This window comes from Lynx rufus, unplaced genomic scaffold (genome assembly GCF_022079265.1).
Source record: "Lynx rufus isolate CCGP_SWC_20201006 ecotype Redwood Valley unplaced genomic scaffold, mLynRuf1.p SCAF_10, whole genome shotgun sequence".
Classification (NCBI taxonomy): Eukaryota; Metazoa; Chordata; class Mammalia; order Carnivora; family Felidae; genus Lynx; species Lynx rufus.
The window spans coordinates 63,278,139-63,295,787 of NW_025814824.1; the positions used below are offsets into that span (position 1 = coordinate 63,278,139).

The following is a 17,649-nucleotide window of genomic DNA, read 5'->3' on the forward strand; positions in this document are numbered from 1 at the left end:
GATACTCCATTTTTGAAAATTGAGAGATTTTATTATGGTGTTTTTGTGTTTGGTACACATACACACACACACACACACACACACACACACACACACACACACACACGGGGCTGAGAGAACTCAGAGAGAGGGATCAGTGATGTATTAATCCAAAATAATTAATAATCAAAGGAGCAAGGGCAAAGAGTGGTCAGGGTAAGAAGTCAGGGGTTAGTGCCTCAGTACTAAATGTCAGCTCCAAAGGTATAGGCAAGGGTAGAAACAAACCTTGCAAACTGGGAGAATCAGGCCTAGAGAGAGGAGATCTGAGCAGTATGGAAAACAACAAATGTATTGCAGCAGAAACTGCCTTTCATGGCATGAGGGCAGTCTACTCAGGTAAAGCAAGGTGCAGGTCTAGGCAATTAGAATTCGATTCACTGTAGCTTTTTTTGCAGGGGTGGGGGGTTCACTACCTGTCATTTAAACTCTAGATTGCTCATGGCTAGTATATACATGTCTTTTCTCTGAAATGATGATTAGTCTGACTTGATTATGTTATAGATCACTGTTTGCATTGTTTGTACACAGCTTGTTTATCTAGAGGGTAGCTGATATTTTCATGTAAATCCCTAAGGGACTGCTAAACTTATGGTTCTTATACCATGCTACCTGTTTCTATTTCAGCCTGGCCAGTTTTAGACGGTGCAGCCTTGCTACATGGTGTAAGAAATGGCTGTAGGAAACAACACTCAACGAAGTTATTCCATCATCCCGTGTTTTATATTTGTTGAGGTACGTGTATTTTTTGCCTTTATGGACAAATCGGAATAATAGTAGTTTTTATGCTGAGAACTTCGATTATTTTACAAAATTAATCTTCTCATTGACAAATTTTGGTAGCACAAATATTGGTAAGGAATAAATTATTCAAAGCGTTCCTTGAATTTGAAGCCATACAACAAGAAGGTTCATCTATGGGATACAAAATAATTTATTCCTTTTATTTCCAGTAGTGACTTGAGTGTATGAATTATGAATGCAGCATTTTAAGTAGGTAGTTTTTAAAAAATAAATGTTGTATATAAGTGAAGCATCACTGATTCTGCTCTTGAAACCAATATTGCACTATATGTTAACTAAAATTTCAATTAAAAAATAAATATCATATTTCAGGAGTTAATAAACCAGATTGTGTACAGATGATGTTAGTTGACAGATTTTGCCTTACAGCCCAAATAAAGAAAAAAAAATCTTAGAATTGACTGTTTCCACTGGGCATTTTTTTTTAAAGTAGAGTATTGAGAGCTTGTGTAATGTGCAATTTATTTTGGTCGTGAATGATTTTGTTGAGTTGCTCTAAGCCTGTACCAACAAACGCTTCTCCAGCATCTTCTTGGTTAAACTCCTTACACTCCCCCACTGTACCTCACTCTTTATAATGTTTTTATGGAGGAGGCAGAGACCTGGAAATTTTAAGAAATTTGTAATCATACGATGCAAAAAAGAAAAAGCTAGCTACCCCAGGTTACCTCAAAATAAGATGTCGATTTGCCAAAGATATTATTTCTGCCTTCTCAAAGACATAGGTAGAGCATCTAATGGGTTGTTTTTTATCCTAAAGATTGGCTTTAAAATATGACCATGTAAATTGCTGAAGAGTAAGTGTCCTGAGATTCCTTTCTGGGTAACTGCCAGGATAGTCTTTACATCCCAAGGCCCAGCTGTAGCATATTCTTATATTATGGGATCTTTTTGGCTGAGTGTGGGAGGAACATGCATGTTGATCCATTTAACTATCCATGTGAAGACAGACAACACTTGAGTTAAACCACTACTTATATTCAAAACTGTACTTTCAATACATACGTTGCTTAAACATCTTCTGTGCATCAATGCAAGAAGTATTTTTACCTTCTACCTCTTGAAATAACTTTGGCTGTCTATATAGTCTGTTGAATAATTTTGAACATTCTGATTTGGGGCCAATAAACATGGGTTTGGCTGATCCTTGAGTTTCACTTGCAGACATCCCTTGGTAGTTTAGATGAACAAATAATATTTGATTTCTTTTCTGGTGATGTTTGTGAATCTGTTTGTATTGCAGAATTAGGGGGAAATAGAACATTAACTTGGGACAGAGGTGTTCATATAAGTCAGGAGACCTACAGACTCACGCTATGCTGAATGTCTGAAAGGGTAAACAAAGAACTTTTCTCTCAACATAAACACATCTTCTTAATACTCTTCCTTTAACTTACTGTAGAAGGCCTAGAATAACTCCATTCGGACAATAACTATACCTTATGTATATTGTGGGTTCTAGTTACCATTGTTCATATTGAAATTTTAACGAAGGAAAAAGAGTCCTTTCTCATGCTGCTCATGGGGAAAATGTAGAAGACTATAGCACTTTGTCGTTCTTTCAATGTTAAAATTCTTTGTTGTAAGAGAAATAAATTTGTAAAGTAAGCTGGGGGAAATCGGACAATGAGTCATCTGATACTATCTTTATCTTCCTGGTAGCAATTTTACTTTAAGTTTTCTTAAAAATCAAATAGGATCTAAACCTCAAAGTAAGAGGTTTAATTTATTGCCGGAAGGTATATCTCTGAAGATTTTTGGTCCTCTGATGTATGAACAATGAGCTGACGGGTGGAGCAAGCAACAAGAGATATAAATCAGTCTTTCTCTGCCTTAACCTTAACAAACATAAATATAAGTCTAAAAATCTGAGAAAGGAAAGACAGTTTATTCTTTTTCTTGTTGTATTGTCCTTATTTTGCACGGAAGTTTAAAGTACATCAGGTGTACAATTTAGTGATTCAACACATACACACAACACCTGCTGCTCATCACAAGTGCACTTGCTAATAGTACACTATGTTAACTAACTGGAATTTAAGTAAAAACTTAAAAAAATACGGTACATCAGTGACTTCTCTCAGAAATAAGCAGGAGAAAGAAAAAGAGGAAGTGAAGTGAAATAAAGTAGAAATTGAGAGGGGAAGAGGTATATCTCAAAGTGGCTGTCATGATTCTCCTGTATTTTAGCTGTCAAATACCTATAATTGTATGGACCCCAATGTTCTTTGCAGCATTATTTACAATAGCCATGATATGGTAACAACCTAAATGTCCGTCCATGGATGAATAGGTAAAGAAATTGTGGAATGGACACATAATGGAATATTATTTGACTATAAAAAGGAATGAAATCTTGCAAAATACAACAATATGGATGAACCTTAAAGGCATTATGCTAAGTGAAATAAGTCAGTCAGAGAAGACAAATACTGTATGATCTCTCCTACGTGTGGAATTAAATTAAAAAAACACCAAGTTCATAGATACAGAAAACAGATTAGTGGCTGTTGGAGGGGAGAGGGGGAGAAATAGATGAATGGGGTCAAAAGTTAAAAAAATCTTTCGTTAATGAAGAAAAAATTTTTTTAAATATTTTCTCTTAATAATGCTCTTCTGGGATTGAGCAAGAAAACTTTGAATAAGACCCAGTTGGGGGTGGAATGGGGTATAAAATGAAAAAACACTTACCGTTTACGTACATTATGCCAGGGATATCAGAAAGCTTGGTCAAAAATAACTTAGTTAAAAGGGCGCCTGGGTGGCGCAGTCGGTTAAGCGTCCGACTTCAGCCAGGTCACGATCTCGCGGTCCGTGAGTTCGAGCCCCGCGTCAGGCTCTGGGCTGATGGCTCAGAGCCTGGAGCCTGTTTCCGATTCTGTGTCTTCCTCTGTCTCTGCCCCTCCCCCGTTCATGCTCTGTCTCTCTCTGTCCCAAAAATAAATTAAAAAAAACGTTGAAAAAAAAATTTAAAAATAACAGTTAAAATGTCAATTTGATCAATGAATATCTTTTCACTATTACTTCTTAATTATGAAAGAATTCAAACAGAGGAAATATAACAGATACACCAAAACCAAATCTTTCCATATGTGCTTCAAATGTTTTCTCAAGGAAAAAAAATATTTTTTCAAGGAAAATAAAATATTACAAATATGGCTGAAGTCCTACTGTCCTGGACCTGGAAGTAACTATCCGTGAAGTTGGAGGCTTTATTCCCCTGTATGATTCTCATTCATATTTTCATATTTTTCCTATATATCTACATATTCGTAAACAATATCTTAGGGAGATTTTACATAAATGATACCATATTGAACTTTCCTTTTGCAACTTGCCTTTTCATTCAACATTATGTTTCTGACATTTATCCAGATTGGCAATCCATTCCTTTTAAATTGTGGCATTTTATCTCATTGCATGAATACGCCCACTGAGGGACAGTTTGGTTGATTCTTTTTTGTTTTCCTGACTCTTATTTTACTCTTACAGCTTTCTTTGGCAGAAAACGTTCTTATTTCTGTCTCCATGTCCATGTGTCCAAGAGCTTCCCTTGGATTCACTCCTAGCCGTGGAATTGCCAGGACATGATTACATTTCCCTGTGGTTTGCTTCAGTGTAAGACCAATATTGAAATTTTTATCCGTTTCCTTGAGGAAACTTTCTAAACTCTAGACTGCGTCTGTATATTTCTTAGATTTTTTTTCAGACAGTTATATCGTCTGCAAGTAGTAGCAGATTTGTTTCTTTTCTAGTTTTTACAACTTTTTCTTATCTTTTTGCTTTGCTTAAGACCTCCGGCGCAGTGTTAGATAGAGGCAGCAGTAGAAGCCATCCATGCCTCATTGCTGACTTTAAAGAGAATATTTCAGGCGTTCTGGCATGAAGTTGTAAATATGGACTTTTGTTCCTTTTTCTTTTTCCTTTTTTTCCGTTTTCTGCCTTCTAGATTAGATTACTTTTGTTTTAATCTCCCTTTCGGTTTTAAATTATAGATTCTATTTCTCTTCTTTTAAACCTTACTCTTCAATTAAAAATTTTTTTTAATGTTTTTATTTGTTTTTGAGACAGAGAGAGACAGAGCATGAGCAGGGAGGGGCAGCGAGAGAGGGAGACACAGAATCTGAAGCAGGCTCCAGGCTCTGAGCTGTCAGCACAGAGCCCGTCATGGGGCTTGAACCACGAACTGTGAGATCATGACCTGAGCCTAAGTCGGACACTTAACCGACTGAGCCATCCAGTCGCCCCATTACTCTTCAATTTTAAATATTTAAAGTTAATAAACAATAAGCTTAACCAGTAGCTCTTCGCTTCTTGTAAACAGTGATGTTCTTAAGTCACTTTGAAATCTTGGGTGTCATTCTTGATTTTATATCTTCTTTAAATTTTTTCACTAATTTTTCAGTCCTGGCTTCTCTGAATTTACCTGCATATTCATTTTCTTTGCTCACCCTTCCTCCCTTTATTCCTCTCCTGTCAGGGTTTAATTTCCTCATGAAACTGAGCCTTTAGTAGTTCTTTCAGCATGGACCTGATGAATTGTAAACAGTTGCAATATTTATCTGACTTTCTCTTTATAATACAATTAATCTAGAAGGGCAGTCTAGCTTAGTACTGAATTCTGGATTGAATAGTTTATTCTACCTTCTGAACTTCCAGAGTATTAAACCATTTCCCTCTCCTGCACCATGCAGCCTACCTTTATTTTTGCTGTGAACACTCTCCTCTTATTACTGTTCTTTTTTTAAAAAAAAAATTTTTTATGTTTATTTTTGAGAGATAGAGCATGAGTTGGGGAGGAGCAGAGAGAGACACACCCACACAGAATCCGAAGCAGGCTCCAGGCTCTGAGCTGTCAGCACAGAGCCCCACGCAGGGCTCAAACCCATGAACCATGAGATCCTGAGCTGAGTTGAAGTCATACTTTATAGGTAATCCACATTTCTCTCCAGTGGCTTTGCCATTTTTCTCTTTGCTTTGGTGGTCTGTAATTTCATATAATAATTTTTAGGTGTGAGTTTTATACTGGCTAGAATTTATTTTATATCTTGAGTGTGAAAAGTCACATTTGTACCAATTCTGTAAAAGTCTCAGGCACCACATCCTCAAATATTCTCTCTCCTCCATTCTATTTTCTTTCTCCATTTGATATGTTGGATCTTCTTCTCCGTCTTTCTGTATTCCATGTCTCTTAACCCATCTTGTTTTTTAATTTCTGGAAGTTCTATGTGCAGAAATCTTTTTGTTTGTATAGTGTCCCCATGCTTACAGTTTTTCTTTTATATTCTTTCAGATTATTCTGTTTTCTGAAATTATTGGTATGCTAATCCTCCTGTATGTTGTATCTGACATCTCTAGCTCATGGTGGATTGTTTCCTTATTTATTTTTGTACTTTTTAGCTCATTTTTTAGCAGGGCTTGCTTCTTCTGTAGGATTCATGCAGGCCTTAGATTTTAAGTCTTTGGGGGGATTTTGCATGTTTCTTTTGGGCTTAGGCTTCTATATTCAGAACCCACATGTGACAATCCCAAAGTATACTTAGATCAAAGTTCATCTTCCTTGTAGTCTTCCTATGACAGTAGGTGGATTTATGTAGAACATTCTTTCTCTGAGTGAAAAAGCAAGGTTCAGGAATGCTGGCTTTTACACAGCAGTCTCCATTCACACTCAGGTCCTCACACCTGGTCCTCATGGACATTAAACCCCAAATCTTGTTATGGAGTTTGACCTGTACCCCTTTCTCTACTCCCATCTGGATCCACTGTATCGTCAGTTTATTGGGTTACCACTCTTCTTTTCAGTACCCTTTTTGATTCAGCTCATCTATGAATGATAAAAAAGACAAGCCATTGTTTGTAGATGTTTGCAGTGGGATGTTTTCAGGCCATCTTTGTTCCGTGAATGCATTCATTTATTAAACACTTATCTATTCAGTACCTATTTTCCCCCCAAAGTCATTATGTGTTTTGCCCTTTTTGCATACTTCAGTTGCTAACCAGGCTTCTGTAACTTGAATCTCATCAAGTTTTTCATAGAGCCAGGATTATTGGGCCATGCTTGAAATGTGTGTGAAGGATGGAGGGTGGAAATGAGAGCCAAACAGTGCCCACAGTGGAGCACTGATGTGCATTTTCTTAGTGATATTTTAATTCTGCAAGCATAAAATTTTGACTGAGGGATGTTTTACTTGTGGCAGTTGGTGAGGTGAGTAGATACAAGCCAGCACCTAAAAATTCAAAAGTGAGGACAAAGTGGAAGCCTGCCTGGGACCCACCCAGAAGGCCGAACCAGTGGTGGAGAAGCTGTCTGGCAAAGGAGTACATAGCACAAAAGGTCTCATGGTGATAACAAGTCAGGAAAGCACAGTTCCGAGTAATCCTTGGATGCTACCAAAATGAGAAGATGTCACTGGAGAGAGAACAAAGTTTGTAGATAAAGAGAGTAGACACAGAAGGTAGTGGGCTGAAAGGGAGGGGATCAACACAGAATGGATTGAGAAGTATGACCTGTAATGGGCAACCCAGGTGCTTCCAGAAATCATGCCCTTGAATGTTAGGTATTCAGAAAAACGTCTCCTTTGGACATTTCCCCATGTCAGCTAATCCTGAAAGTGTACTTGCCATGCTGGCTGGAGCCTCTTAAATGAAAAGCCTTTGACAAGTGAATAGTGATTTTTTTAATGTTTATTTTGAGAGAGACAGAGACAGAGACAGAGTGTGATTGGGGAAGGGGCAGAGAGGGAGGGAGACACAGAATCTGAAGCAGGCTCCAGGCTCTGAGCTTCAGCACAGTACACGACGCAGGGCTTGAACTCACAAGCTGTGAGATCATGACCTAAGCCAAAATTGGATACTCAACCAACTGCCCCACCCAGGTACCCCAAACAAATAGTGATTTTTAAGGACTAGAATATAAACTTTTCTTTTGCTAATAAGAGTGAAATCCAGAATCACTAAAATTCCAAGATGGTCCATGACAACATTTCTTTCTTTTTTTTTTTTTTAATTTACATACAAATTAGCATATACTGCAACAATGATTTCAGGAGTAGATTCCTTAATGCCCCTTACCCATTTAGCCCATACCCCTTCCCACAACCCCTTCAGTAAACCTCTGTTTGTTCTCCATATTTAAGAGTCTCTTATGCTTTGTTCCCCTCCCTGTTTTTATATTATTTTTGCTTCCCTTCCCTTATGTTCATCTGTTTTGTATCTTAAAGTCTTCATATGAGTGAAGTCATATGATATTTGTCTTTCTGTGACTGGCTAATTTCGCTCAGCATAATACCCTCTAGTTCTATTCATGTAGTTACAAATGGCAAGATTTCATTCTTTTTGATTGCTGAGTAATACTCCATTGTATAGATATACCACATCTTCTTTATTCATCCATTCATTGATGGACATTTGGGCTCTTTCCATACTTTGACTATTGTCAGTAGTGCTGCTATAAACGTTGGGGTGCATGTGCCCCTTCAAAACAGCACACCTGTATCCCTTGGATAAACACCTAGTAGTGCAATTGTGGGGTCTTAGGGTAGTTCTATTTCTAGTTTTTTAAGGGACCTCCATACTGTTTTCCAGAGTGGCTTCACCAGTTTGCATTCCCACCAGCAATGCAAAAGAGATCCTCTTTCTCCACATCCTCGCCAACATCTGTTGTTGCCTGAGTTGTTAATGTTAGCCATTCTGACAGGTGGGAGGTGGTATCTCATTGTGGTTTTGATTTGTACGTCCCTGATGATGAGTGATGTGGAGCATTTTTTCATGTGTAAGTTGGCCATCGGAATGTCTTCTTGGGAGAAGTGTCTATTCGTGCCTTTTGCCCATTTCTTCACTGGATTATTTGTTTTTAGGGTGTTGAGTTTGATAAGTTCTTTATAGATTTTGGATACTAACCCTTTATCTGATATGTCATTTGCAAATGTCTTCTCCCACTCCATCCGTTGCCTTTTAGTTTTGCTGATTGTTTCCTTTGCTGTGCAGAAGTTTTTTATTTTGATAAGGTCCCAATAGTTCATTTTTGCTTTTGTTTCCCTTCCCTCTGGAGACATGTTGAGTAAGAAGTTGCTGTGGCCAGGATCAAAGAGGTTTTTGCCTACTGTCTCCTCAAGGATTTTGATGGCTTCCTGTCTTACATTGAGGTCTGTCATCTATTTTGAGTTTACTTTTGTGTATGGTGCAAGAAAGTGGTCCAGGTTCATTCTTCTGCATGTTGCTGTCCAGTTTTCCCAGCACCACTTGCTGAAGAGACTGTCTTTATTCCACTGGATATTCTTTCCTGCTTTGTCAAAGATTAGTTGGCCATATGTGTGTGGGTCCATTTCTGGGTTCTCTATTCTGTTCCATTGATCTGAGTGTCTGTTTTTGTGCCACACGACATTTCTAACCAACAGCTTTCAGCCCTTCCTGGATCTGGTTCTACTCAAGCAATGAAAAATAGCAAATGCTGAACTAGACAAAAGCTGAAGAAAGAGGCAGCAGGAGGAGTAGAAAATTAACAACTTTTAAGTGAACGTGAGGACATCTACTTTCTTATCCTCGGTTTTGCTACTTGAAATCAATTATATTAGTTTTTGGTGAGGATAAAGGTTCTTACAATAAACTAGCTATAAAGTAAAAAGAGTGATCAAAATAATCAAATATCCTCTTTCTGTGTTTTCCATCCTCAGTCCTTTTTTCTCCTTCTCAGCTTCCTCGTTCCCTACCTCCTCCTTTCCCATGTACTACTCTCCCCTCTGTACTCCTGATCCCCTCTCCTGTCTTTCCACTTTCTTTCTCTTTCCTCTTCTCTGTCATTTCAGAAACACCTCTCACACTTGAGGATCAACAAAAGGAGGGTTTCCCTGAGGGAAAACACACCCAAATTAAAGTAGAATTTTTCCCCTAAAAATGAGAACATGCGCTAAGATCCCCCCTACCCGCCCCAAATCATTGCCAGTGTATTTTCTCAAAATAGAGAGATATTTTGGGACGGAGATACCCCTTTTGACAAATCTTTCCAGATACCAGTGGATTCTTTCAAGACGATGTCATTGCATTCTCTGTAAAATCATGAACAACTCAGTCAAGTCTCTTTCAAATATATTCATGCTAACAGCAAAACTCTAAATGGAGCTTAGCTTCCTTGGCAGATAATATTAAGTACCAGGAGTTTGGACATAATGAACACAATTGTTGCTTGATGTGTACAGATGTGACAGTTTTATCATCTTGACGGTTACTTGTACTTGCAATTTTTATTGCCTGTTTTTGACAACTCATTTTTCTCAGCTGGAACCTACCAGGTGATTGTTATAAATGCCAGCCTGAAGATAAATAATCTCATGAAGTTCTGCAAGAACTTGATGGTTCTGAGTGTCTTTCTTCTCTTGGGCCACAAGGCATTGCACATTATCGTTTGGGGACAATGACATTTCTAGGCCTCTGTCAGTTTGTGTGCCTTCAACGTAAAAAGAAGAGTGAGTCTTGGCCTTGCTGTCTGCTCTTTCCTTGCAGATGTTAAGGTTTAGCAGATCTGACCACCTTGTTCCTGAGACTTAGATTGCAGCTACCTTAGATCTTTGTATTTAAGTCACATCCAGAACTTTCCAAGGAGAAAGTATCAAAATCTCATCCTCATGTGTAGTGGGATACAAAGAGAAAATAAGGTGATGTGAAAAGCCTGGGGTTTGAACCTTGGCTCTGCCATCCACTGCTGCTATAAACTTGGATAACTACTTTGCACTTCAGTTGCTTCATCTGTGAAATGGAACAACAAAAAACAAAAAACAAAAAAACTTCCTCTTGGGCACTTCTGAGAAATAAATGAGGGTAAGGCACCTAAAAGTACTTGCCAAGTAGCAAGTGGTTGATGTTAACAAAAATAATTAAAGTAACAGCTTCTACCCAATAGAAAACAGATACAAAACCAACAAAGATGAAAAGTAAAACTAACTACACAGACATTTCAACATAGACACCAAAACCCTGACCCTTAGAGAGTTTAATATAGCAGTTTAATCCCCAGATACATCACGTTGCTGGGCTTAAGGGGATAATGTTTTTAGAATATATATTAAGATGTTGTTGGAAAGGTTTAAAACAAAGCAATGAAAAATCTGTTGGTCCTGGGGCGCCTGGGTGGCTCAGTCGGTTGGGCGTCCGACTTCGGCTCAGGTCATGATCTCGCGGTTCGTGAGTTCGAGCCCCGCGTCGGGCTCTGTGCTGACAGCTCAGAGCCTGGAGCCTGTTTCCGATTCTGTGTCTCCCTCTCTCTCTCTGACCCTCCCCTGTTCATGCTCTGTCTCTCTCTGTCTCAAAAATAAATAAACGTTTAAAAAAAATCTGTTGGTCTTTTAGATTGCAATGATACGTGCAAATTATAAAGTACTTTCCTATGCCTTTTCCTATTTAATCATCTCTTTGACTCATGTTTGCAGTATGGAGCCAAAGGACAATGCCAACATTTAGGTAGCTATTATTGTTTATGTTTATTTATTGAGAGGGTGGGGAAAGAGCCGAAGCTGGGAAGGGCAGAAAGAGAGGGAGAGAGAGAATCCCAAGCAGGCTCCGTGCTGCCAGTGCAGAGCCCGTCACGGTGCTCAATCCCATAAACAATGAGAATGAGATCATGACCTGAACTGAAATCAAGAGTCAACTGAGCCCCCGAGGCATCCCTAGGTATCTATTATTTTTCACAGTATCAAGATAGCAGTGTTGATTTTAAAAATGAGATATGGTTGCCATCACCCTCTATCCTTGTCCTCAGGTACTCTTCCAACTGAGTGAGGGTTCCTCTGTTCTTCAGCATTGAGTCTGTTCAAGTTGGATGTTCTGAGATCAAGGGCCCAGTTAAAATAGACTGCTATCCAGAGAAAATAAGTCAAAACTAAGAGACTCAGTCTGGCCCTCGAGGACAAAAGATCAAAAGAAGAGGAAATATGGTTCCAGGCGAAATCAGATGTTTGGGCTCCAAGGGAAGGACTAGGAGTTGGGCCTGGGAAATCATTCCCACCTCACCCTCCTCCTGTTTTCCTTACTGGTTCTACTCCTTCACCCGCCTACCCTTTCAAAGATAATACAATGCCCAACCCGACTTTGAGGGAACATACATATCTCTTATAAGTGTAAGAACAGATGTGCAATCTCACTGGTAATCTAAATCTAAAAATGGTAATGCTGGTAACTATAAAATACCATGGAAGGATTTTGAATAGGTCAGGGGTACAGCCAGAATGAGAGCAACTTTGCTCTTGTCAGCATTCTGAAGAAATACATAGCTCTCTGCACATATCTCAGAATGTAAGTTATACAGATTTCACAGTTCTTTAAATCTGAAAATACTGATATTACACCATTAAATACACCATATTTGACATTTGTTTGGTGTTCTATTATAGAACTGGAGTACTTAAAAATATCAGTAGGATAACATTGACCCTATGCAATAGGAATATGTCTTCACATTTTAAATTTCCAATGAAGAAACTGAGGTACAGAGAGGTTAACTGTTTTGCTCAAGACTGCACAGCCAATAGGTGTTAAAGTTGGATTTTCAACAACATAAATTTAGACTTATGTTCCTTCACTACATATATGTAGGAGGCATAATGATTGCTTTCAACGTTTATTTATTTTTGGGACAGAGAGAGACAGAGCATGAACGGGGGAGGGGCAGAGAGAGAGGGAGACACAGAATCGGAAACAGGCTCCAGGCTCCGAGCCATCAGCCCAGAGCCTGACGCGGGGCTCGAACTCCCGGACCGCGAGATCGTGACCTGGCTGAAGTCGGACGCTTAACCGACTGCGCCACCCAGGCGCCCCATGATTGCTTTCATAGTATCATTGAAGAAGTGAACTTTCTGTAGTGGAGAACTGACTTAGGTTAGGGAAATTCTTTCTGATAAGTTCAGAGACCAGAATTCAAATATGTAGAAATGTTGAAATGTGAATTTCCCTTTCTGTAATCTGCCATTCTTTACGAGCTTAAAGTGTATTACAGACGGTCCCTGATTTACAATGGTTTGACTTAGATCAAAATGCGAGATGATCCTATCTCATAGCATATGAAAATATAATTTAAATATTTTTTATTTTTGTAATGTTTATTTATTTTTGAAAGACAGAGAGAGACAGAGGATGAGCAGGGGAGGGACACAGAGAGAGAGGGAGACACAGAATCTGAAGTAGGCTTCGGGCTCTGAGCTGTCAGCACAGAGCCCGATGTGGGGCTCAAACTCATGAACTGCGAGATCATGACCTGAGCCAAAGTCAGACGCTTAACTGACTGAGCCACCCAAGTGTCCCTAAAAATATAATTTATAGTCATCCTCACTTAGAGGAGGAGGAAGTATAAAATGGCAGTCTGTAGGGAGAGCAACTTGGTACCCTGTACCAGATCTTTAAGATTTTGTATTCCCCTTGGGACCCCAAAAGCACACTCTTAATCTATGCTCCAGAAATAATCATGGATGTGACAGATTTGGGTAAAAGATGATTTATCATTAAATTGTTAGTGATGAAAAAGGAAAGCCCCTAATATTAAACTACAGGGTGGGGGGTAAAAATTCTTGTCCATTCAAAAAAGTACAATACTATGCATCCACAAAAAAGATATTGTAGAAAAATACTTAATACCATGAAGAAATACTCAAATTAGATAAGGAGATGGGTGAGAGGGAATGAGTTCAAAAGAGTACGTAATCTGAGTCTACCCAGGCTTCACCAGACTGTGAGTATAGACGACAGTGACATTATCTGTAAGAACCAAAATCTCACTGTCTAGTGCTCACACCCATTCACAGCGGATTCTAGCAGCCCCAGTCTTCCCTGGTTAAGCCTGGAATTACCACCCATGCTCAGGCAGCAGTGTTTTGGGTTGCTACCCAGAGGACTGAGAATTTACATCCACTCCAGCCAGTGCACATCTATTTCCTCAATCAAAGAAGGCACATAAAGGTGCCTCGCCCTGCCATTATTAACATTGTTCACAGTGGGGATGCTAATATCTGAGCCACTGTTAGGTTCTCTCCACAGAGGGTGGGCAGAAGCTCTGCTCTCAAACTCAGCATCTCACTTCATCACCTGAGCATTAGTGGGGTGCTGCTGGGTCTTAGGGTTACATCTATAGCCCTTCTGTTCACAGGACTCACACATGAATCCATGGACTTGTGGAAGGACCAATACCTAAGGCAGACACACTTGTCTCCTCTACCCTAATTTTTCTTCTGTTTTATACATGCAGATTAATTCATAGAAAATGTTTTTGGAGGACCATCAGCGTCACCAATTTCTCAGACTTACCAAGTTGTGTTAGGGTCATGTCAATAGACATTGCAGCTTCAAAGCCAGATAATCTCTCCATTCAAATTCTGCAGTGCAGAGGTAAAACGTAATACCTTTTTAGAAATATATGTATGTGCCTATACAACTAAATGCCCAGAAAAAAGAGGTATGCATAAAAATCAGTGTTTATCTCTGGGTGTTGGGATTAAATGTATATTTTTTGCATGGAGCCTACTTAGTTTTTTCATCAGAAAAAATTAGGGGCAACTGGGTTGCTCAGTCAGTTAAGTGTCTGACTTCAGCTCGGGTCATAATCTCACAGATGCGGGGGTTTGAGCCCCGCATCAGGCTCTCTGCTGTCAGTGCAAAGCCTGCCTTTGATCCTCTGTCCCCTCTCTGCCCCTCCCCATCTCATTCTCTCTCTCCCTCTCTCTCTCTCTCTCCCCGCCCCTTTCTCTCTCAAAAATAAACATTGAAAAATTTTTTAAAAAGCAGCTATTTATTTTTTTCTTTTTAAAATTGCACTAAGTTAGTTGATGTGTGTAGTATAACGTACATAATTCTCTTTACAAAGGTAGAAACTGGTCACTACTTCTGTAATTTGAAAACTCATTATATTCACAAAAAGTCCAATGTCTTACATCATTTCTCAGAGGGGAATTAATTGAAACAATAGTGAGAGTTGCTCTTTCTAACACTTGATTGTTTTTATAACATAACTTGATTGTTTTATAACATGGTTGTCACCAACACCAAGCCTTAGGGGGCATTTCTATAAATAATTATAATCATGCTTTAATTGTTGGTCTTGTTTAGGAAAATATATTTGAGTGCTCTGAATTTTCTCCTCTCTGGTAGGTTGATATATTAAATTGTTTATTATATAAAATAATGATTGTTCTTATTTTCAGTTTTTTTTTAAGTTTATTTTGAGACAGAGAAAATGCGAGTGGGGGAAGGGCAGAGAGTGAGAGAAAATTGCAAGCAGGCTCCACAAGGTCAGCACAGAGCTTGATGGGGGGCTCAAACTCCCCAACCATGAGATCATGACCTGAGCCGAAATCAGACACTTAACTGGCTGAGCCACTCAAGTGCCCCCTTTTTTTCAGTTTTAAAAGGGTCTTTTCTACACATACTTGTGGACCTGTCTTTTTCTACTTAACTGGAAGCTCTGGCCAGAGTATCTACCCATTATACTCAGGATCTTTGGTGCATGTTCTATCAGTGGAGTAAACATATGGCCCCTTCCCACCCCCATGCACCACTACCTAAAACATTTCTCCCCACAGTTAATGATAAAGGCATCACCTCTTAGTGCTAAATGGGAATTTAGATCACTTAGGCAAAATCTCTCTTGTCTCAGTTAAGATAACGGAGATTCAGAGAGGGTAAGCAACTTGTCTGAGGCCACACACCTGGCTATTAACTGAGTTGGCAACCAAACCTGTAACCCTGACCCTCTCATAATCAATAGCAAATTAAATTAGTTATTCACAGCCAAATGATTCCAAAGCAGAAGCTATAAACACTTGGAAATAATTTCTATACAAGAGAAATTATATAAAATATGGTCTATCTTAATATACTTAATATGATGTGAGGAGGAACCATCAAGTGTAGTAGAGCCCAAAGCCTACAAAGATTCTGTAATTGCTCCAGCTGGGAAGGGGTCAAGAAAACATCCCAGAAGAAGTCACATTTAGTCCAATACCTAAAGACTAGTGAGACGCTACTCAAGTGTAGGAGTAGGCTCCAGGGAGGAGTGCTGCAGGAGGAAGGGACACCTTGGTGTGGGCCAAGAGCTGAGAAGGTCCCCCAAATTTGAAGAGCTGCAAGAGTTTTATTAAGGCTAGAGCTTAGAGGAGAAGACAGGGAGTAGTGATGGGACACTGGGGAGGCAGGCGGAGGCCAGATCTTGCAGGCCCCAGGAAGCAGTTAATCTTAAGGGTTTGGTGGAAACCGGAGCACTCCGGTAAGGATATTTTAAATTTATGCCTTACCTGGTAATATGAAATGGCAGGGAAGTGTGATGAGATCCTGGTGCCAAGGAGAAGAGCCATGAGCTCAGGTTTCACGATTTACAATAGATACCTTCTCTCCCCAGACTATCCTTTTTTTCTTAAGTTTATTTATTTACTGAGAGAGAGAGAGAGAGAGAGAGAGTGTGTGTGTGTGTGTGTGTGTGTGTGCACGTGCGTGAGCAGGAGAGGGGCAGAGAGAGAAAGGGAAAGAAAGAGAATCCCAAGCAGACTACACACCAGCAGCACAGAGCCTGACTCAGGGCTCAAACTCACGAACCATGAGGTCATCATGACCTGAGTCAAAACTAAGAGTCAGACACTTAACCAACTGAGCCACCCAGGCATCCTTCTCCAGATGATCCTTCTTAGTAAAGAACAAGTGTCATGGTGATGGGGTCTTCTTCCGTGCCCACTCTCCCTACTACATAATAGCTATGAAAAATGTGAAAGGGGGGCGCCTGGGGGGCGCAGTCGGTTAAGCGTCCGACTTCAGCCAGGTCATGATCTCGCGGTCCGTGAGTTCGAGCCCCGCGTCGGGCTCTGGGCTGATGGCTCAGAGCCTGGAGCCTGTTTCTGATTCTGTGTCTCCCTCTCTCTCTGCCCCTCCCCCGTTCATGCTGTCTCTCTCTGTCCCAAAAAATAAATTAAAAAAACGTTGAAAAAAAAATTAAAAAAAAAAAAAAAAGAAAAATGTGAAAGGGACCAGGGACTATGCTACTGAAAAATTTCTGAGCATAGAAAGTATCTTTTAGAACTGCTGTATCATCACCCTTTATCATAACCAAGGAAACTTTGAAAAAGACCATCTCAACAGTTGGGTCTATCTTTCAAGTTTCCCCAAGCTGCACTAGGTTACGTGCTGGTTTCTTATAGCAGAGGTCTGAAGATAGTTTTTCCCTAGGATTACTGACCAGGATATATAAACACAATGACTTCATTTTCTGTCCCTGTGTCCACTCTTCTGTCCTACTTTCCTCTTAAGTTCACTCCTGCTCATCACACCATGTGTTGGAAAAGTATGGTCACTCTAGCATAAGGGTATCTGATCATTTTGTTCCTGACCCATGATCAGTTGGTGGTATCCATATTTAAAGTGATTTTCCAGAATTTGACCTGCAAAATGCTAGCATCCATACTCTTGTTATAGTCTCTTTATGAACAACAGCTTATATTTGAAAAAAAAAATGGGATGTAGGAAAGTAAAGTCCATCTAAAGCCAAGTTAGAGATTTTTCTCTCTGAGACACCAGTTAGCCTACATGAGGATGGCTTCACTGACACAGAGTTTTCACAGTGTAGCCTGAGGACCGCCTGCTTTGAAATGATTGGGGTGCCAGTTAAAATTCAGATTCCTGGGGCACCTGGGTGGCTCAGTCAGTTGAGCATCTGACTTTTGATTTCTGCTCAGGTCTTTGATTTTGGATCAGGATCATGGGATAGAGCCCTGTGTCAGGCTCTGCCCTGAGCGTGGAGCCTGCTTAAGACTCTCATTTTCTCTCTCTCTGTTTCCTCTCTCTCTC

General features: G+C 39.7%; 1 protein-coding gene across 1 annotated transcript in view; it reads left to right on the forward strand.

Annotated features, from left to right (window-relative positions):
* Window positions 1-711: 711 nt before the first annotated feature.
* PLPPR1 (phospholipid phosphatase related 1) overlaps window positions 712-17,649 on the forward strand; it is a 127,408-nt gene continuing 110,470 nt past the window's right edge. The window contains exon 1 of the mRNA XM_047099060.1: window positions 712-774. Coding sequence (XP_046955016.1) covers window positions 712-774 — 63 coding nt within the window. The remainder of the gene's footprint in view (window positions 775-17,649) is intronic.